General features: G+C 40.2%; 1 protein-coding gene across 1 annotated transcript; it reads right to left on the bottom strand.

Annotated features, from left to right (window-relative positions):
• Positions 1-1553: 1553 nt before the first annotated feature.
• On the bottom strand, positions 1554-22407 carry LOC137281794 (ubiquitin-like-conjugating enzyme ATG3). The gene is made up of 10 exons (XM_067813410.1): positions 22237-22407; positions 18891-18932; positions 17434-17554; positions 16091-16201; positions 15176-15234; positions 14509-14631; positions 13644-13796; positions 8582-8709; positions 7080-7148; positions 1554-4194 (listed from the first exon to the last, which is right to left on the bottom strand). The coding sequence occupies exons 1-10, from the start codon at positions 22306-22308 to the stop codon at positions 4113-4115; spliced, it is 960 nt and encodes a 319-aa protein (XP_067669511.1). The 5' UTR covers positions 22309-22407; the 3' UTR covers positions 1554-4112.
• Between the last annotated feature and the right edge of the window lie 1892 nt (positions 22408-24299).

A 24299-nucleotide genomic window follows, 5' to 3' on the forward strand; every position in this document is an offset into this window, starting at 1 on the left:
TGCTGAACATTGCACATAACTACCGGGTATAAGTGGTTCAGTTAAACTGCCTCAAAGCAAGACATAACTCAAGCAACACCTCACGACTAACTCTTCTCTGCCAGCTGGACTGGCTGATGTAATACCTAAAGAAGTCAACTAACCATGTGAAACTGGTGGTTGACAGTGCAAACAATAGTCAGAATTTATTTTTTCACAGTATGACAAAATTGCCCAGACTCTTTCCCTGCCAGCATTTCTGGATGATGCTACACCTAAACAAGAAGCAGCAAATCTGACAGTCCATGTGTAACTGGTGGTAGACAGCACAAATAATGGTCAGAATTATATTCTGTTACAGTATGATGACAAAATTGCCATGGTCACATATATGTTGAGCTTCCCCTGCACTTATCCATCCAAATGCGATACGCTTGTTCAAACCAGTGATGGATATAGTCAACATGGATCAAGGAGCTCTTGTAACGATGACAGTGTTATCCTGCAGAGCATGTAATTTGTATTCACCAGACTCCATACCTGACCCCAATATTAGCCAAGTTGAAAGACAAGCTGTGGAAACCAATCTGTCCAACTGATCTTCAACACAAAGTTCATGTGATGTCTCCTCAGACAATTGAAGGTAAAAAACGTCTACCTAGCAGTCAATGGGTACCTTGTATTAAATATTGTAATTGTTTTCCTAATATCCCTTGAAATCAGGCTTGTGAAGTATGGTCCTCAAGAAGCTGAGAATGAAAATCGACTGCACACTTATCTACTGACCTAAGTAACATTACAAAGTCAGCACCATATAATCATTACACAGACTGTATCCTGGATATTTAAGAAAACTTTTGCACACAAACAATACTGAGAGTCTTCAAAGCTTTCCTTCTGGATCTGTTTATGCCCAGAAAGACATGAAATTCACAAGGCTTGTTTCAGGTCAATAAACAGTGTATTAACAATGTGTAGCTTTTACAAGCTTTGTTTTCAGGTCATTTAATTTACAGAACCACTGACCCAACATTTCCCCAAAGGGGGATACAAAAAACATTAGTATTGTGGCTCCCACTTAATATGTTCTATGTTTCACATTGTGTTCATGTCACAGGGGTCAAGAAACGAAAGGGTCGACAAGTTCAGCACCATGTTGTTCATCCTCTGGATAAGTGAATAACCATCCAAAAGTCAGACTGGCAAGTTTTAAAGTCGGTATTTTCTCAAAATTCTTAGTAAGCCTGCAAAATTCATGTTACATTTGCATTCTTTCACACCATATTGCAGTTTGGTTACCAAAACTATTCACCTTACCACCTGATATGTGAGACATTGCTTGTCGTAAGAAGCAACTATGGGCTAGTCAGGCTCACTGACTTGGTTGACACGTCATTGGTTCCCTATTGTGCAGACTGATGCTCATGCTGATCACTGGATTGTCTGGTCCAGACTCGATTACTTACAGATCGCTGTGTCAATTGTTTTAGCAATGTCATAGAGGCACGTAACAAAACAGCAGAACTTCTTGTGCTTGCATAATAGCTTTGTAAAGTCCCTAAAAGTTCCAGTTATTTTTTGCTATTCTTTGCAAGTGTTTATTGTCGTGGCGAACTAAAATTGCAACAGCTCCATCGATTTAAATTAGCTTGCACACATCACAGTTTGATTTGATGATGTGATGTTATGGGCTTTGCGAATGAAAAAAACAACAAAAATATCACTGAAAAAAAAACCAGTTAAACTGAATGCTTCACCTATAAGTATACTTGGAAAATTAAATTGCTAGTACTATTCACAAAAAATTAACTTGAAAAAATAAACTTGAAAAATGCTCCTCATGGGAGGCGAGTAACGGGATTGGAGGGTCAGACCTGCTGACATGGTTGACACATCGTTGTATCCCAATTGTGCAGATTGATGTGCATGCCATTGATCACTAGATGAACTGTGCCTGATAAACACCAGATAATTCACAGACTGCTGCCATGCGATATAGCTGCAATATTGCTGACTGTGGTGTCAAACAACAAACATGACAAATATGCTGTGTAATTCGAGAAATCATTGCTGAAAATTGTCAAATGTCAATGGTTTCTTGCTGAGAACAGACAGCTTGACTCTTCTCTAAAAGTGAGTGAGTGTTATTTTATGCTACTTCTAGCAATATTCCAGCAATATATACCCAGCAGTTAACACCAGAAATGCACACAATGCTCATTTGGGTAGTGACAAGCAAACACATCACTTTTGTTCTAGGCCATTTTTTGCAAATGATCACTGTCTGTTCAGCATTCTTGAAATTCGGTGCAAGCAGGAAAACAAACAAATTTATTGATCTATTCAACATATTGACATTTTAATTGATATCCAATCAGCCTGTCACAACTTATAGATCTTTTTTCTTCTTCATCTTACTGTCCATCAGGCTTCAATATTCACAGCCGACTGCAGTACATCATGCACCTGTTATCACCTGGTTGCAGTCGCTTCAGAAGTAGTTATTATAAAGTTGTACAGTTTCTTACTTACAACTGGATTCAATATCTTGGTACTGTTCATATACTGTACAGAAAAACAAACACAATTTTCAAAACGATTAAGTCTCATAAACGTAAGCAGTCATGTCTATGTCTTCTGTTTAAAAACTTGACAAAAAAAACCCAAAATGTGTTTCTCTTGCTGTTCAGTATATAACAGACTGTTCCATCACAAGCATAGAGAAACCAGAAACAACATACCGTCAAGTCTCGTTAATCTGACATCGTCCATTGCACAGCAAACTATCGGATTAACGAGGCTATCGGACTTTATGAATGAGACTAAGTTACATTTATTCAATTTGTACCAACAAAGCGACGGATAAAGACGACTGTCGTATAAACGAGACTCGACTATACATCTCATTAAAATCTGACCAACATCTGTGTCTGCAGGAAGATCGAACAACACCTCCACAGAATCTTAACCAAACTGTAATATGGATGTATTGGTTTCCCTGCCAAATATGTGTCAGTTAAGAAACAATTTGGTTGCATGTTGGTAAAATTGATGATAGGACCAGAACAATCCCTGAAACACTGTACTCGAGAATAAGAAGATGTAACCAAGAAAAATCTTTGGATTAGGTACTATTGTTCAGAACATACAAGAATATGCATTTGTTACCACAAGGCCTTGGATGTAGATGTTCTAGCCCATAGTTTAAACTTGCTACATGAAGTACCTACCACAATGTGGGAAAATTATTTAGATGCGGAACTCATTGTTTAAGGTCAGACAGAGAAATCATGTTTGCTTGTCTGAATGTGTGACCTGCAGTGGAGATGTTGTTAGGTCCTCACACTGAGAACATTGGAGTAAAAGATCTGATATTAACAAGATGTAATCAAAATCAACAATATATCGGAAAGCTCAGAAAGCTCAGCAACTGTACTTACGGATATTAGATTTACAAATGCCATTGTAAAGAGAAAACTAAAGCACAAAGATAATCACAGATATTCTTTACATACTGATCTTGAATGATCAAACTAACTGGACCCAAGATGGCTGCCATGACGCTGTAAAGCTTCATGTAAAAACAATCCCAACTGCACAATTTCGAAGAGAAACAATTTCTGCTGAAAAGTCAAAGGCTTTTTTTTAAAATAGTACACTTTTCTTTACATCAAAAAAGTTACAAAATACATCTGTAAGTTATTTGTACATGACATCTGTAGTATTACATTTACTCATGTTTTTAGAATCTAGTTCTTGAAACATCTGTATTTTTTCTCCAAATCTATGCAAGAACATTGCACAATGTCACATGTCATATTCTATTCTTCAAAATATATCTATCTCGATGAAAGAATACATGATGCTGATGAGATAGATAATTATTAGTTTCGGGCAGAGCATCACCCCATTCTCTTACAATATGTCAGTGGTGAAATGCTGTACCTGAACGGATTCTTCATAGAAATTTGATAGCTATATAGGTCACAGTTACTGCTAAAACGCCTTATTCATAGTCAGTCTCCTAGAAACCTCTCCCAACGTGATCCATGGCATGGGGTAGACAATTCCTTTTGACTGATGAAATGATTGAACACAGGAATGCTGTTTCCATGGTAACGAGGTGTGCGTTACTACATGGTGAAGTGTCGAGTGTAGTCGTATTCTATTGTTGGTATCACTGCCTGCACAAACTTGAGGAATATCATGAGGTACCTGTAACTGTGTTAAGGAAGAAAACATGCCACAAGTCAGTATTGAGTTTAATGAGTTTTCTTTGAGTTTAATACTGTATTGAGTGAGTGAGTTTTGTTTGTTTTGTAGTTACTAACACAAAAGTCAGCAATTTTCCACCTACAGTCCGTTTGAGTCCATTTGAGACCGATGAATTGCTCACTAACACAAACTCTAATAATTGCAACAAAACCAAATTTTGCACATGCAATTGAAATCGACAGACCAACTCTGAGGATATGTCTCATAAGTTGGGACACCCAAATTCAAAAGTTGTTTAACAAACAATCATCATTTTCTTGTCACCTTTCTCAGCCAGGTATTCAACAAGCATGTGTTGTGAAGATGGGGTCATCTCATAAGCCGTTATCTGGTTACCACTTGAGATGTTCAATGGGAGTCAGTGTTGCCACTTTCAGAAGACGCTGTTGTCCGAATCTGTGTCGCTGTAATCAGAGTCTACCCTGATGACGACTGGCTTGATGGTGGCATGGTCCAGTCCACTTTGTTCCCAATAATGTCTTTCTGTTTCATTCTCAACTTTCTCAGCTCACTTTTGCCATGTTTCCTGCGTGATGGTGTCTATTGACAACTGAACAATAGTCTGTACATCCCGAAGTTTGAATGTTACATTTTGCCTGCCAACATCTGATTTCATGATATCCCAAATGAGTTCTATTGGGTTTAAATCGCACATGACCATGTTCGGTAAGGTACTCATCTACCTTAAAGACAGGTGTGGTTTTATTTGACTCCATGATCTCAGACAGAACAGGTTGGGTTGCTTTTCTGGATACGATATTGCTTTGTTTTGCAACCATTCTATCATGTCCCCCTTCTTACTGTTAGATGTTAGGCCTTTGTATTAGGTACTTGAACGCCATGATATGGAGCGTTATCCATGACGATCAGACTTTTGGGGGGTCATTGCTGGTACCAATTGATTTTGTACCCATTCTAAGAAAATCATCCCGTTCATTTCGGTCTGATAGTCTCAGTTGTCTTTAGATTTTGCCTTGAAGACTAGGGAGCAGCCAGGTAGGAATCCCCGACTCTTGCAACCAGCATGGCACACAATAAGTTGCACAAGTGGTAATTTTCTGGCACAGGACTCTGAAGACGAGCTAGCAAACTTTGTGTCCCTATGGTATGGGAAGCATTTACCCATGTTTCATTCCAACATACATGCTCGTAACCCTTTGTATGTTTCTTTCAATTGTGCATAAGTACTGGTTTCTTAGTCGAACAATATCAGACCTCTCGCACAGTGCACGTCCATTTTCTTCTTTTTTGTAATGGAAACCAAATTTGTGAAGCAACTTCCGTAACTGATATTTTGAAATGACCAAAGAATGATTTGTCTCCATACGCTTTTTCAGAATACACAGAGAGACAAAGGTATTTTGTTTATACAAAGACTTAATGGCGTTTCTAACCAGCTGTTGTTGAAATGAATCGACTTTCTCACATCGTGTGGGTTTTGATATGGTCCCCTCAGTTGTGTCCGTGCAGGTTGAATCAGTCCAGTTTTTCAAGATAGTTTTTAACTCCCCATCCGTCATCCCAACAGCACATGCAGTTCGTAAACGATACTTAGCCAAAGCATATTGAGGCCTACCCCTTTCACCATCGTTTTTAAAAAAGTTAAATACTTTGCAAATAATTGCAAATAAATAATTAAAGCATTGTGTGATAATCTCATTGTTTCAGGTACTGCAATCACGAATGTCAATTTCACACGTGCCTCTTGCCCACCTGGCTGTTCTACCAGCAAGAGGCCCTCCTCGTGCAAAATAGTGAAATGTGACAAGAAAATGATGATCTTTTGTTTAACAACTTTTTTATTCAGGTGTCCCAAATTATGGAACACATCATCAGAGTTGGTCTGCCAATTTCATGTGGCTGTGCAAAATTTGGTTTTGTTGCAATTATTAGATTAGTTAGTGAGCAATTCATCAGTCTCAAATGGACTCGAATGGACTGTACGTGATGATGAAAATGATGTAAATAAATGAGTCTGGACCAGACAATCCAGTGATCAACATAATGAGATTTGATTTATACATTTGGGAACCAATGACTTTTGTCAACAAAGACAGCAAGCCTAAACAACTTACCCCATTAGTCACCTCTTACAACAAGTATGGAAGATCAACTCCAACTTAGATTAAATGAGTTATATCCCTTTGAATAATAGTTCCCTTATATTATATGATAATATAGACATAGTCTGTCTCCCATACTCTAGACAATACCTGTAAATAAAAGTCCTAATCAAGACTACAGTAAAGTCTCGTTAATCCGAGATCGTCCGCTGCACAGCAAACTGTCGGATTAACAAAGACGTTGGACTAAATAAATGAGACTAAGTTATGTTTATTCAATTTGTTACCAACAAAAGTGTCGGATAAAGCCGATTGTCGGATAAATGTAGGTTGGATTAACAAGACTGTAGACTGATAATAATAGACTGACTCTACCTGAAATAGTTATGTGTTTTGAAGATACATAATGCCCACATCATTAGACAGCCATCACCATTCAATAGGTCATTGATTCTAAAACATGTTATGAAGTGTCTTTTCATGTACGCAGCACCAACAAGCATTAAGTTGACTAGATCCATGTACCATGAGTGATGGAGCAATATTCCGGTAATATCAGACCCGTGAAGATCCGGGTCTTCAGCAACCCATGCTTGCCATAAAATGTGACTATGCCTGTTGTCTTAGACGACACAAACCACTAGGCCACGCCAATGCCCCAAAAGTTTAAGACAGTACATATTCGGGTTGGAATGAAGATAGAAAGTTCCTGTCAAACTGAGGTCTGATTTCACTGTGATGACATTGTAGGTGAAAGGATACATATGAACACCAAGCTCGCCACCGCCCTCAGCTACTGTCTGGATTATCTTCTTCATCACATCAGCGTGTCTGGAAGGAGACGAAAACATCAGTGGTCAATACTTACTGTAGAATTAACACACTAAATATACTGGCCAAAAATAGTTAGGCATATATGTAAATTTTGAAATTATGAAGAATAATCTATTTATTCACTGACAATCTGATGAATTATCAATCATGCAAATACCAATATTCCTAAATTATTTTGCCAAGTATATATCATGAAGCTTGTATACTGTAAGAATTATATGTACCGATATCCCTCCCGTCAAGAATGTACTGATGTTATAAACCAGTGAAATCCCTCCCGGCAAGAATGTACTGATGTCATCACCCGATGAAATCCCTCCCTGCAAAGATGTACTGATGTTACAACCCTTTGATATCCCTCCCTGCAAAGATGTACTGATGTTACAACCCTTTGATATCCCTCCCTGCAAGGGTGAACTGATGTTACAATCCTTTGATATCCCTCCCTGCAAGAATGCACTGATGTCATCACCTAGTGATATCCCTCCCTGCAAGAATGTACTGATGTCATCACCCAGTGATATCCCTCACTGCAAGGATGTACTGATGTTACAACCCTCTGATATCCCTCCCTGCAAGCATGTACTGATGTCATCACACAGTGATATCCTCCCTGTTAGGATGTACTGATGTCATCACCCAGTGAAATCCCTCCCTGGAAGGATGTACTGATGTCATCACCCAGTGAAATCCCTCCCTGGAAGGATGTACTGATGTCATCACCCAGTGAAATCCCTCCCTGGAAGGATGTACTGATGTCATCACCCAGTGAAATCCCTCCCTGGAAGGATGTACTGATGTCATCACCCAGTGAAATCCCTCCCGACAAGAATATACTGATGTTACAACCCTTTGATATCCCTCCCTGCAAGGATGTACTGATGTTACAACCCTTTGATATCCCTCCCTGCAAGGATGTACTGATGTTATCACCTAGTGATATCCCTCCCAGCAAGGATGTACTGATGTTATAACCCTGTGATGTCCCTACTCCATCTGATATGTATACCTTGTTTCACCTCCTCCATTTGCTATTGTAATTTGTATTATTACCTATCCCATTGTTGTTAGTGTTAATCCCTTTAATGCATTCCCTTACATGGTCTTACTTGATCCCTGTTATAACATGTACAAAAGCCAGTTCTGTGCTATGTTGCTTTACTCTTGCTTGAAAACGGTATAACAAGCTATACTGAAATATCGCATTACAGAAATAAAGACATATGTTATCCATAAAGTATTACACTTTTCTATTATCCATCAACTTCTAAAATGTCAATCAAACAGACTTGTGATATCCCATCCAGCAAGGATATACTGATATTATATCTCTATGATGTTCCTCCCTGAAAGAATGTACATATGTTATAACCCTGTGATATCCCCCACTGCAACAATGTACTGATGTTATTACTCTATGATATCCCTACCTGCAAGGATGTACAGATGCCATCGGAGGTCCAGGTAGATTTGGATGTGTCTCCATAGTAACAGTTTTCTTAGCATGGTCTTGACTAAAGTCTTCATACATCTGCTCCACTGTCAGTGGTTTACGGTTCTGCAGCACAAGACATTCATCAAATCAAGATTGATTTGTTGGTCTGGTTTTTATCCCCATCATTTATCCCTACCAAACACCCCACCACACTTCCATACACTCCACCACACTTCCACACACCCCATCTAACATTACAAGCACAGCCACCTCACTACCAAACACCCCACTTCACTACTAAACACTAACAAACACCTCACCACACCACCAAACAACCCACCTCTTTTCCAAACATCTCAACACACCATCAAACAACCCATCTCTTTTCCAAACACTTCACCACACCACCAAACTACCCACCTCTTTTCCAAACACCTCACCACACCACCAAACAACCCACCTCTTTTCCAAACACCTCACCACACCACCAAACAACCCACCTCTTTTTCAAACACCTCACCACACTCCCAAACTACCCCCAGCTCACCACCTTTTCCAAACACCTCACCACACCACCAAACTACCTATCTCTTTTCCAAACACCTCACCACCCCACCAAACAACCTACCTCTTTTCCAAACACCTCACAACACTACCAAACTACCCACCTCTTTTACAAACACCTCACCACCCCACCAAACAACCTACCTCTTTTCCAAACACATCACCACACCACCAAACTACCTACCTCTTTTACAAACACATCACCACACCATGAACTACCCCCCGCTCACTATCTTTTCCAAACACCTCACCACACCACCAAACAACCCACCTCTTTTCCAAACATCTCAACACACCATCAAACAACCCACCTCTTTTCCAAACACCTCACCACACTACCAAACTACCCATCTCTTTTCCAAACACCTCACCATACTACCAAACAACCCACCTCTTTTCGAAACACTTCACCACACCACCAAACTACCCACCTCTTTTCCAAACACCTCACCACACCACCAAACAACCCACCTCTTTTCCAAACACCTCACCACACCACCAAACAACCCACCTCTTTTTCAAACACCTCACCACACTCCCAAACTACCCCCAGCTCACCACCTTTTCCAAACACCTCACCACACCACCAAACTACCTATCTCTTTTCCAAACACCTCACCACCCCACCAAACAACCTACCTCTTTTCCAAACACCTCACAACACTACCAAACTACCCACCTCTTTTACAAACACCTCACCACCCCACCAAACAACCTACCTCTTTTCCAAACACATCACCACACCACCAAACTACCTACCTCTTTTACAAACACATCACCACACCATGAACTACCCCCCGCTCACTATCTTTTCCAAACACCTCACCACACAACCAAACTACCTATCTCTTTTCCAAACACCTCACCACACCACCAAACAACCCACATCTTTTCCAAACACCTCACCACACTACCAAACTACCCACCTCTTTTCAAATCACCTCACCACACCATGAACTACCTTCCTCTTTCCCAATTATCTCACCACACTGCCAAACTACCCACCTTTTTTCAAAATACCCCACCTCACTACCAAGCACACCACCCTACAACCACACACCACATCAAACCATGAAACACCACATCTCAATGCTAAACAAGCCCACCTCTTGTCCAAACACACCATTCCACAACCAAAACACCACCCCATAACCAAATACACCACCCCACAACCAATCACCCCCAGCTCACTACCTAACACCGCACCACACACTTTTTCCAAAAGCCCCACTTCACTACCTATCACATCCTTGATATCTCCAGGGTATACATTCCGATAAGTCTCCACTATACCCTGGACGCATCTACGGCTCTGCCAGATAAATCTATTACCTCCCTTGACTGTCTTTTGATCCAGTCAGGTGTCTACGCTGGGAAGTTGAGCGAACCAATCACAACTCACTTTTGTTTTTTGAATTGTCTAACCGATTATGCTTATGCAACAGAAACCATGCAGAGGTTCTCTGGAAGAGGTAGAAGGCGTTCTTGCATATGTTGTTTTAAAGTTTCGGACCTGTCAATTTGTTTGTATGACTTCCCTAAAATCTAGGATGCACTTCGAGCAAACCTTTGCGACCGCTACCTTTGTTGACACTGGCAAGCTCGGTTATAACGGCTGCCTAGCAGATTGGCTACTGTGAAAAGGCGGAGCCAGCAAAGGGAGGCAATAAATTTATCGGGCAGAGCCGTAGATGCATCCAGGGTATAGTGGAGACTTATCGGAACATATACCCTGGAGATATCGAGGATGTACCTATCACCACACCACACCTCACACTTTTCCAAAAGTCCCACCTCACTACCTATCACCACACCACACCTCACACTTTTTCCACAAGCCCCACTTCACTACCTATCACCACACCACACCACACACTTTTTCCACAAAGCCCCACCTCACTACCTATCACCACACCACACATCACACTTTTTCCACAAGAGCCACCTCACTACCTATCACCACACCACACATCACACTTTTTCCACAAGCCCCTCCTCACTACCTATCACCACACCACACATCACACTTTTTCCACAAGCCCCACCTCACTACCTATCATCACACCACACATCACACTTTTTCCACAAGCCCCTCCTCACTACCTATCACCACACCACACATCACACTTTTTCCACAAGCCCCTCCTCACTACCTATCATCACACCACACATCACACTTTTTCCACAAGCCCCACCTCACTACCTATCATCACACCACACATCACACTTTTTCCACAAGCCCCTCCTCACTACCTATCATCACACCACACATCACACTTTTTCCACAAGCCCCTCCTCACTACCTATCATCACACCACACATCACACTTTTTCCACAAGCCCCTCCTCACTACCTATCATCACACCACACATCACACTTTTTCCACAAGCCCCACTTCACTACCTATCATCACACCACACATCACACTTTTTCCACAAGCCCCTCCTCACTACCTATCATCACACCACACCACACACTTTTTCCACAAGCCCCTCCTCACTACCTATCATCACACCACACATCACACTTTTTCCACAAGCCCCTCCTCACTACCTATCATCACACCACACATCACACTTTTTCCACAAGCCCCACCTCACTACCCATCACCACACCACACATCACACTTTTTCCACAAGCCCCTCCTCACTACCTATCATCACACCACACATCACACTTTTTCCACAAGCCCCTCCTCACTACCTATCATCACACCACACATCACACTTTTTCCACAAGCCCCTCCTCACTACCTATCACCACACCACACATCGCACTTTTTCCACAAGCCCCACCTCACTACCTATCACCACACCACACATCACACTTTTTCCACAAGCCCCACCTCACTACCTATCACCACACCACACATCACACTTTTTCCACAAGCCCCTCCTCACTACCTATCATCACACCACACATCACACTTTTTCCACAAGCCCCTCCTCACTACCTATCATCACACCACACATCACACTTTTTCCACAAGCCCCACCTCACTACCTATCACCACACCACACATCACACTTTTTCCACAAGCCCCACTTCACTACCTATCACCACACCACACATCACACTTTTTCCACAAGCCCCACCTCACTACCAGACAACCACCTCCTTTCCATCCATTCCACCTCACAAGGATCACCATGTCATCATTCAATTTACAAAAGGTTCGACCAAGTATCAACATGAAACCACCTCCTTTTTATTGTGGCCTAACGTATATGAATCAGGGAGCCTATATAGGTGGGGGAGAAGAAACTCCTCAAAAAGCTGCTGAACAGTATGTCTCGGGTCGTTAAGTAACCAGTGTAGCCAATATGGTGGCAGCGTAGTATTTAAGATTGAGCCTGGTTTATTTTCAACAGCTGATTAAGTTTGCTGAGTGTTGTAACTACTGAAATTATACATGCAGAAGATAGGTTAACTATTTTGTCACTTTAGTTTTAGTCAAATATTGGTATTAGTGTCCGTATTAGGACAGTAGATTTATAGTATAGTTTCAAGTTGGTATTTTATAGCTCATCTGCCATAGAAATGCTACACACCATCGTTTGAGTGTTTCTTGTTATTTCTTCAAAAACATCTTTCACATACACCTGTAATTCATATGAGGGGAATACACTATCAGGTGAAATATGTTTGCAAGAAATAGTGATAGTTTCATGATCTAAGAAAGAATGATAGGTGTATTTGACGTGTGTGAAAAATATGACATATCACCAATCTGTTCTGATACACCATTAAAATGCTATACGCTGTTGTTTGAGTATTCCTAGTTACTTCCTCAAAAACATCTTTCACATACACCTTTGAGGGAAATATACTATTAGGTGAAATGTGTTTGCAAGTAATAGTGATAGTTTCATAATCTACAAAGAATGTTAGGGTGTATTTGAGGGGTGTGGAAAAAGTGACCTATCATCGATCTGCTCTGATCCGCCATTGAAATAGTACGGCAGCGATGTATCATTTATTCTTTCATTCATTCACATAATTCTTGCTCTTAATTCTTACTATAATTCATACATTCATTCATTCATTGTAAAATTCCGACTGATACAATAAACTGGCTGAAGTTCTGTTAAGCACAGCTGAAGTAGCGCTGGGAACGAGCCAAGACACTGTGTGTGCTGGAGCTTGAGGAGGCATATGTTAATTAGTACAAATGGTAAAGAAAGCAAGCAAGTGACCTTTCCTTGTTGTAGAGTATCCCTGTATGAATGCAGATAACTGAATTCTGAGAACCAATAAAAGCGTGGGGATGGCTTATCGAAAGGTTATGCTAACATAATGATAACTACATATCCATTTTCTGTTAAGATCCTAACCATAAAACCATCAGGGCATTTAAAGACCTCCATAGCTCTTTCTTCAGGAAAATGCTTTATATGACATGAAGAACTAAATGTGTAAAACTAGAGAAAACACAACAGAAAATAATAACAAATTTAAATAGCAACATACGCCTCAATGCCGCGTGTACTGACCTCATCATAGCCATACAGCCATAACCTAGGCGTCTGGTAATATTTATCGTAGGTAATATTAAGGTCGTATGTGCGGGTCGCTACAATACTGCTCTCTCCACCAGCAGCACCCTCACTTTCTGACACTGTTGACTTCCGTGTGTCAAGGGTTCCCTGAAAGTACATTCACACAACATATATCAACATCACAGATATTGTTGTATAGTGATCTCCCACGTAAAACACACAGGTTACCTCAGAAAATGGAACATACAGAGCTAAGTAATTAAGGCCTAAAAACAGCACAGAACCTGAGTGTTAACAGTTGGGCATTGATCTACTCAATCTGGATACAATTCTATGCATCAGCCAGCATTACTTGTGTTGGCAAGCACAGGTTGCTGAAACCATTTCCAATGTGGACCTTTACCAGAACTGATTGAATTAGAACATAAAGCTACTCGTTTTTCAATTTTATCATTGATTAAAGACCGCCAAGCGAAAATTAAACACCAAACACAAATTTTCCTGCTTTGAAGATTCTTCGGTGGGATTAGAGTCAAGAAATTCTTCTTCAAATGATTAGCTTGAAAACATCAAAGATGCTGCCGAGGTAGAAATTACCAATGTTGGACATGTTTGTTTATAAATAAAAGAGTCAACCAGTTTCATGCTCATGTTGCATTCATACATGTTGGAAGACATCAGTTAAATTAGCGGCCCTTAAACTGCCATTTAAGTACAGTTTTGATGAGCTCTCAGCCGATCAGAATCACGTACCACACCATGTCAAGCTAGAATTAAGGATTAAGGATTAAGGATTATGGATTGTGGACCATGGATCATGGTGTCGATCAATGGGAGGTTGAACAGTAATGAAAAGTACCTCATCAGTCTCCTCCAGCATCCCACTCTCCTCAAACGCCTCCATGTCTTCTGCCTCTCCATCATCATCATCATCATCGTCATCATTGTTACCTGCAGCAGCATTTGTGGCCTTGCTTCCCCCCTGAGGGCAGGTTTACAAAAGTACTAAAAAGTCATTCATTGAAGTACTGGAATTTGACAGTACTGTAATGAACTACACAACATGGAACTACATGAAAATACATGATACAATACAAAAGTTTTACAATGCTTCAAGTCCAGCAATATGACGGCAAGGGACACCCGAAATGGGCTTCACAAATTGTACCCATGTCAGGAATTGAAACTGGGTGTTCGGTGTGAATGACACAGAACTACTTGGAACAGCACAATAGTGTGCAGAATTACACAGACCCATTCAAAACTACACAGTAGTGTGCAGAATTACACAGACCTACTTGGAACCACACAAATGTGTCCAGAATTAGACAGAACTACACTAGTATGCACCATTACACAGAACTATGCAGAATTATGCAGAATTGCACAGAACTTCACAAAACTATAGTATATGGAGCTAATGATACAATATGAAAACTATAGAGTACGGCATGGTAGTACATAGTACTACACAGAACTAGAAGAAACTACGAGGATTTCAGAAGAGCTTGGAATATGAAGATTACCTTTGGGTCTAGCGTCATCTCCGCAACAGCATCCTGGACCGCAGTCACTGATTGTTCACCTGGAACAAACACCATCAAAATGTAAGGAATAGACATATTTATGAAAATGAAATTATTGAATTTCTTCAAGTACCAAAATGTCAGTTTTATGATGTGAGCGGTAAGCATTTTATTATGTTACTCGCTGCATGCCTAATTCATTAGAGGGCCCAGACGTTAAAGCTTTTGCTTGTCATGCTGAAGACCCGAGATCGATTCCCCACATGGGTGCAATGTGTGAAGCCCTGCCTGGTGTCCTCTGCCCTGATATTGCTGGAATATTGCAAAAAGTGGCGTAAACTAAAGTCAGTATTCAACAATATGGGGCAGTATAATTCAAGAGGCAATGGGTAATGTCAGATTATTTGTTTGTTGTTTCTTGCAACATTCAGCAATATTCCAACTACATGATGGCTTAAATAAATCCAGTCTGGAGCAGACAATCCAATGATCAACATCATGAGCAGCTATCGACACAATTAGGATAAAATCACATGTGTCAACCAAGTCAGCGAGCTTGACTGCCATCCCATTTGTCTGCTCTTATTAAAAGCATTAGTTACTGAAGAACTGTTCTAACCCGGATCTTCAAGGGTTGTGAGTTTTACACTGCACTCAGTCATATTCCATCTATATAGCGGCGGTCTGTAAATAACTGAGTATGACAATCCAGTGATCAACAACATTGATCTGTGCAATTGGGAACCAATGAAATGTGTCAACCGAGTCAGTGAGATCCAAACCGATATGACCACCCGATCCCGTTTGTCACCTCTTACGGCAAGCATAGTTGCCTTTTATGGGCAAACATGGGTTGCTGAAGGCCTATTCTACCCCGGACCTTTACGGGCCTCATGGGTTGTGAGTGAGAGTTACCAGGGAAGTGATGAGTGTCAACCCAGCCGCCATCCTCATCGTCCTCCTCGATGACCTTCTCCTGGTCCTCCTGGTGGTTATCCATCTGCTTCACACGCTTGTAGCAGGGCACTGGATCACGGACAAATTACAAAGCAATGAGTGCCTGTTGCTACAACTCAGTCAGCAATATTCAAGCATTCATTACAGCATGTAAACATACTGGCTGAGCCAGAGTACCAAGCCAGACAACCTAACCTATCCTACCCATCAAAAGCTTACACTCACTTAAAGCACTCACTATATGTTATGCTTATACGGATGGGTACATGGAAGATGAATTTCTCCACTAACTTCAGGAAACCAACTGCAAAGCTAATGCAGATGAATTGCATGAGGATCATGCTTCAAAGTGCTGAAAAGCCATTACAAATACCTGCATGTTTAACTGCTGTGTTTTGGTCTTAATTTTCATGAAAAATCTGCAAATTTTCAAAGAGTTTGATCATTCATTGAACTCATGACAATAATTTTTTCAGTGTTATGAATTTGTTTTACAATACATCTGCTCATGTGTAACCAGTACCTTTAAAGGATATAGAATATGGTGCAAAATCTAGTTTAGAACAGTTAACTGAAGTAAGTGGCCTCACCTACCTCACATAAATGTCATTTTCTGATCGGGTAAGCACTCTCCTGTTATTTTCAAAGTACCCACCTTACACCTTACATTGCAATGTACCCCACTGCCGATGGCAACTCATGCGGTACTTCATGGTAGTACTTGTTTATCTCCAAAAACATTGAAATTGAATCATGCAAGATGGATGAAAATTACCAATGTTTTGCGAATGCTCAATGGAAAGGAGACAACTCTAAGTTTGTTTTCCCTGTGTCGTCTGCAAAATCTAGTGATGGCTACAAAAAGATCTGCTTCGCATTAGAATAAATATACTGACAAAATATTCAAATGTATTCCCTGTAAATATTAAGAAGGGAGATACACTGCGGCGAATTGACTAAGACAATATCTGTGGAAGAAACAGCAAGATGCAAGATTTGAATCGTTTGATTCACTCAGGTTGGCTGAAGTGTACAATCTGATACCCATGCTTCAAACAGTTCAAAATTAACATTGAGGTGTTCGGTAAGGTAAATACGTTGTTCACTGGTGGTCACTCGCAGCCCATGGATTAATGTACCCTTGTTTATGCTGGGCTCAGGGAACATAAATATACGTCGAGGTTACATCAACCTATGTTCTCTTTGTGACCAGTGAACAACTCATATAGTGAGTCTTAACTTTTGACGGGCAGTATCGATGAAATTGTCTGTAAACTGTATGTCTGTATACATATGCTTACCGTTCCTGGTGATGAGGAACTGCTTGTCTTTGGGAAGATATGGTTTGATTTTAGCCTCATCTCCCACCGCCCACTGCCATGTTGGACAGTGATGCACGATATGATCTCCTGCTGCAATAAACTAAACAAACAATGGCAGCCTGAGATCAGGTTTCATGTCGCCATGATAACCCCATCCTCGATATCTCAAGGGAATATGTTCAGATAAGTCTCCACTATACCCTGGAGACTGATAAGTCTCCACTATACAGCTCAGCCTGATAAATTTATTACCTCCCTTGGCTGGATTTTTATCCAATCAGGTAGGTGTCTACGCTGGGAAGTTGAGTGAACCAATTACAACTCACTTTTGCTTTTTAAATTATCTAACCAATTAAACTTGGCAAAACAAACCAAGCATGCAGAGGTTTACTGAAAGAGGTAGAAGGAGTTCTTGCATTTATTTTTTAAAAGTTTCAGACCTATAAATTTGTCAGTATGATTTCCCACAAATCTGAGTTGCACTGAAAGCAAACCTTCGCATTTGTGACCACTACCTTTGTTGACACTGGCAAGCTCACTTATAATGGCAGCCTAGCTGATTGGCTACTGTGAGAATGCAGAGCCAGCAAAGGGAGGTAATAAAATTATCGAGCCGACCCGTAGATAGGCCCAGGGTATAGTGGAGACTCATCGGAGCGCATACCCTGGAGATATCGATAATGTGATAACCTATGGTTTATGCCGTCTCTGTTTGATAAACTGAGCAGTGAGAAATATATATGCAAAACAAATCATGATGGTAGTCTCTGCCAAATTGTTTGTGTCTGCCAAACAGCATCATGTTTAATACACTGAACTTGACAGATTTACACAGGCTTGGATATTTGTAGACTGGGATGGTAAACAAATTTGCAGTTTCCATATTAATTTGAATACACAGAGTTCATTTGGCCATTCAGCTATATCACAGCAACATGTAAATAAGAAAGTCTGTCTTTGAGCCATGCAAAGTGACAAAACTGACAGCATCATTAATGTCCAAGGCTGTAGAGTAAGGATAATATGCCAGCAAATCAAAACACAAATTGTTTGTTGTTCAAAGCCACACTCTGAAATAATCAGATCATACCACATATATGATCTGCCATATGACACATCTAAAGTCATCAAATCTGGCCCAAACAATTCAGTGACTGAAATCATGAATGTCAATCTACATAACTGGAATGTACAGTCATACATCATTTATACCATTGCCTCTGACCAGCTTTCCTTCCTTCCATCCCTTCTTACAACAGACATGGGTTGGTGGGAGACCAATTCCACTCAAGGACCTAGATTTTTTAAGCTTTCTTAGCGCTAAGATAGTCGTAAGTGCCATACCTTAACATTAACTTACAACTATCTTAGCGCTGCGAGAACTTTGAAAAGCTGGCCTTGATCATTACTACTCTTAAGTCACGTACAGTACCTACCTCTTCTGGTGTGATCACTCCTGTTTCCTTAAACTTTGACTCCTGGAAAAAGAGGCAAATTCTACAGCATAAGTTATTTCATCAAATAAGTTATAACTGACGTAAATGATCATTATATCCATCATCAATTACTGACCCAAGATATTGAATTAGAAACATTCCTAAATATCACTGAAGGAGTTGTCAATACTAAAGATACTACTAGATATATACCCCAGGTACTTCTCAGTATACTTCTAGAAATGTACCCTGATGAAAATCAGAATAAAAATGGCATCAGGTATCCAAAATGCAGGGTGACTCCATATTTTGCAAACCAATATAACTGTTTTTGATGAGCGAATACTGCACATAGTAGAATTAAAGTAAAGCAGTGTTTATGCTTGTTTTCAACTTGTGATCAAATATGACTTAATGACAGGTTCTTTACAAAAATGATAAACAGTTCCAATGTTCGAAGACATTAAAGGGGCACTGATGCGGAGCAATTTCCGTGGACTGATGTAAACTTTTGTTATTGTTTTTCTCCCGTGAGTACCCGGATGATATCCCAGAATTCGTGACTGGTTCGTGACCTCTGCTGCGCATTCTGTAAGCGCAATTGATCATTCAATTATAGACAGATCAACTTAGGTGAAGTCATTTTTACTTCATTACAAATGTATTATGAAAACAAATGAAACACTTTGAAGGTTAATCATCTGCCAGTGGTAGAAATGGTAAAAAACTATTAGGACGGAAAAATAACGAAGCCAATGTACGTCTCTATAATATGTCTCATAACCCTAATTAGTTTATTGTGATATTTGTATTATTCTGAAAATTAATAAAATAAAACACACGATCTGCTTATACTCATAGTAAATTTCTAACATAGCAGCAACATTTATACATTGTATAGATTGCCAATGTGGATCCTATTTCACACACATACGCGATCTAGTGTGTGTTTTCTGTCATACAGATTCTGCTGAATGCTACAACAAATAAATTAAAACAAAATGCAAATAATGAATGTAAAACAGACTAATTTTATAGCAACAATGTCAGGTTACTACCTTGTTCAGGAATGTATCCATCAATATCCACGTAAAAGAAATCGTATTCCATTCATCTGCAGCTGGTAAATAATCCTGCTCTGTGTCGCGTGTCTTACAACTGTCCAGTTTGCGAAAAAGTAACACATCGTTTCACGTCTTTCGTTGGTGAAAACCAGATAAACCTCTCATTGGTCTCCCAAGATAGCACACCTACCAACTAATTGTATGATGTCAACTATTCTAAGTAATTTAGTTAACCAATAATGAGCAATCAATCAGTCAACGCAAGGGTGGTTAATTCTTTGAAGGGAGGATGTTGTTTTTGCACTCACTCTTTACGACAGGGTGTAGTCATCTACACACACTGCCTTTTGACAAATCCGCTAGAAGATAAAAGTAATTAATTAATCAGCGTGTTATCGGTTAATCCTTTGATCGATGTTTGTTTTTCTAACTCAGCTGATAAACCCTCTTGCATCACTTACATGCACATATTACATAACATACAATACATTTGCCATTACAGACCTTAATTCATAATGTTGAGTATTTACTCCAGACAGGAGAAATGCCAAATGGGAACCTTTGTTGAGTAACCTGAATGGTGTTACTACTAATTATACCTGTTATAAATTCATTAACTGACCATCCAGAGAATGATGACAAATAACACGTGTAGGTTTACACCATCAAACGCGAGTTACAGCAAGGAAGATGTAATCTCTGTGTGGCATGCAGCCTGGAAACACTTATGGGCCGAAACTGTTTTGAGGATACCAACGGAATTTCGTTACATAAGCAATACATACAGGCATTTGCTGTGTACTTGGGTAAATAGGTGACATAAGGGTTTTTTTTTTACGTAAGAAAATTTTCAGATTTTTCTACCAAAGGCAAAGTCATCGTTTATTGTTTACGAATTCAAATAAATCAACTGTGTGTTTTTATTATCATAAATAATAAACCATTGTAGCTACCAAACTTTACGTATGATATTTGCTATCACAGCTGAACCAACACTCAGAAGCTTTGCAATCTTCCGGAGTGAAACAAATGGCTTGCTACGTGCCTGCAGACATCATATTTTCATGTAACATGATTGGATATCGAGGTTAAAAAAAGAGAAATAGGATCAAATTGAGTAACTATACCATCCAAGCATCATATTTTCATGTAACATGACTAAATATCGAGGTTAAAAACACAGAAATAGGATCAAATTGAGTAACTATACCATCCAAGCATCCGAAAAAAACTACACTGCTGGGATATTTTGTTACGATCAGACAAGGAATACCATGGATATTTTTAAATAATGGCATATGATGGGCATCCGGCTCACTGACTCTTTTGGGTGAAGAAATTCTGCTAATATGGACAGAAGCCCAGTTCCTTTGTCCGTCAGGGCCGAAGGAGCGGGCGCTGACCAATTTGCAGTTTGGTTCCATAATTAGACCGTTGGCAAGAAACATTATTCGCTCCGCATCAGTGCCCCTTTAAGACGAATGCTTACTCCTATGCTGGGCTTTTACCATATTTATCACACAACAGGTGAGGTCTACGTAAAACTGTATATACACATATAGTGGAATGTATGTCTTTAGTCTATGCAAGGATGCATTTAAGAACTGATGTCATCCTGGGAACCATTTTGTCTTCAGATATGGTTTAAGGATCATGCTGGTTTACTAACATATACCAGGGCTACAACTTAGACACATACAGACAGACAGATTTTATTTCTGTATGTGGCCATGGGCCAAAATATTAGAATTAGATATACAGCATGCTTAAATTCTGACTTTTTTGTGATAACGTGTCCAACTTTAGAAGAAAATAAACAAATACTGTAAGTTTGCGTAGCTGATTGTTACAGGCCCTTAAGTATGTTCATAGTTGGCCTTTGTAAATTTAGAGTGGTTTTAGATGTGTCTTCCTAAGTTCACTGTATGATGGGCAGAACGGCTTCCGCCCGTATTCACCCGTATCACAATGTTTATTCTGGTCAAATCATATTACGTGAATACATATTCCTCAGATGATAAGAATGAGTTTAATATGTTCTCTAAATGCATCTGAACATACTGAAAGACATATCCAACTTCTAACAGTGCCACTCAAACACATATTTTCTCATCGTCAGAATCGAAGGGGAATACGGGAGGAAGTCACACCCATGGCGATTTCAGTCAATATGACAGATCAAAAGAAGTGACAGCTAATGCAAATTACCAAAACACAGAAAACATCACATGAGAGAGTGAAAATTGCGCAATGATTAGTTTTCGAATAGACTGACGTGTTACCTTCAAAACCGGTGTGAGATATTCGGCAACTCCAAGGGCTGTTCCCTTCACGGAGTTGATGATGTTCTGCATTTTGAAATCACTGGAATCAGTGTCACAAGACACGAAAACCTGGAAATCCCCTCCCACCTGTACCTAGCGAATAGAGAGTGAATTAGGGGAGGTAATAACAGTTATATAGAGTAGCGTCCCTTTACTTGTTTTGGGGATTTTATAGTTTGTTTGTTTGTTTGTTTTTATCAGCTATCCTCTCCAAAACCTTGTTGTATTTAAGTTTTAGACGTTGGAAGCTGAGTTAAATATATTTTAATTTGATAAGCTTTGGGAAATCACTTTCAATTTACTGATGTCGACATATTGTGGGCATTGTTTTCACACAGCAATGTTCGAAGATCAAAGTGAACGCAATGCAACGACTCGTTTTCTGATCAGGATACATGGCGATCAACTGAAGCCTCCTATATTCAATGTTATGTTGCACAACTGCTAAAGTGCCAAAACTGCCAGGGCCCAGCCTGTATAAGAACATTTGTTAGCACTGTGTGAGTGAGTTTAGTTTTACGCCACTCTCAGCAATATTCCAACAGTATGGCGGCGATGTTGAATTTAAGGGGGGTCACCCTTTCTGTTGTGGGGAGGCAGGAGGAATCGGCAAATTTGTACATGGCATCATGTGTACGTATGTGTGTGTGTTTGTGTGTGTGCGTGTGTGCGTGCGGAAGAGGGGGCACTCACTTTGTACATACCAGCCCCTCCTATAAAAATCATCAGCCTCATAGTCATAAATTATATCAGGTCCCTCAGACGATCTGAGTTTGCTAGTTGATTTAGTTTCAGAGTCAGTGGATACAGCTTTGCGCAGCTGTTTAGCTAGATCCCATCCATATCACGGCTACAGTCACCATGCAACAAAGGGCTTTCCACTTGGGAATCGAACTAGGGTCCTTGTCGTGACGAGCGAACACTTTAACCGCACGGGTAATGGCACCTTCTCCTTTTTGACGATGTCTAGGTTTGATCACAAAGATCCAGCAGTTTTACAAGGGAGTTATTTCCAGAATATGGTGAGTAGAGGAGGTGGGGTAGCCTAGTGGTTAAAGTGTTCGCTCGTCACGCCAAAGACCCGGGTTCGATTCCCCACATGGGTACAATGTGCGAAAACTTATTGCTAAAAGCATGGCCAAATACACACTCACTTAATCTACTACAGTGACATCTTTGTTCAAGATGGGATGTACCTCGTCTCAGAATTACTCCGGATCCACGAAATATTACCTACGACACTGCCTTTTAAGAAACTGCTGGATGCAACTAGCAGTTAAAAAGACAGGAGGCTACAATTGACTGTTACTACCAGCTAACACCAACAATTTGATATTAGGTGACCTCGTCTGTCATATAGAACCGGAACCAAAGTTCCCCAGTACAGTCCATGTAAGCAAAGATTACTACAGGTACAGGGTGAAACATGAAGGAAGTCTCTTACTCCCTTTTAATCTGTTTTATGAAGATAGTTCAGATTGTTATAGTCGAGATGTTAGTGTAAGTATACAAGTAGCTGTTTGTATAGTTACAGCGGTATATTTCACGCCATACTGGAACTCGCTGAGTCCCACGCAATCTACTGCGTGTTGCCTTGCTCAGTGGGCATGCTAAGGATGAGAAATATGATAAATAGGGGATATTATATGAGTGTCCATGTCATACGACATGTTTACGACATGAGTGCCTAAATGTTTGTATTTCCCGAGCGAAAGGGAGGGGTATGCCGACGTTTGGGCACGAGTCTCATAAGCATGGTATGTCACGGGCACGAATATAATATTCTGTTTATTGCAGAAGTCGTTAAATTGAGGAAAATATACCCAGATATCCACCGTCGCCGCATGGCATTATTCATGACGTCACGTTACCATGACAAAGTGATATTGCGCCCTTTGGCATCGTATGAAAAATATGAACCGCGATATGTTTGCTCGCTAAAACTCGTGACAAACCAAAATTATTTCACTCGGGACATAAAAGGGAACGAGTTTTGTATCCTATTTATTACCCACGTTCTA

The sequence above is a fragment of the Haliotis asinina genome, chromosome 4 (assembly GCF_037392515.1).
Source record: "Haliotis asinina isolate JCU_RB_2024 chromosome 4, JCU_Hal_asi_v2, whole genome shotgun sequence".
NCBI lineage: Eukaryota > Metazoa > Mollusca > Gastropoda > Lepetellida > Haliotidae > Haliotis > Haliotis asinina.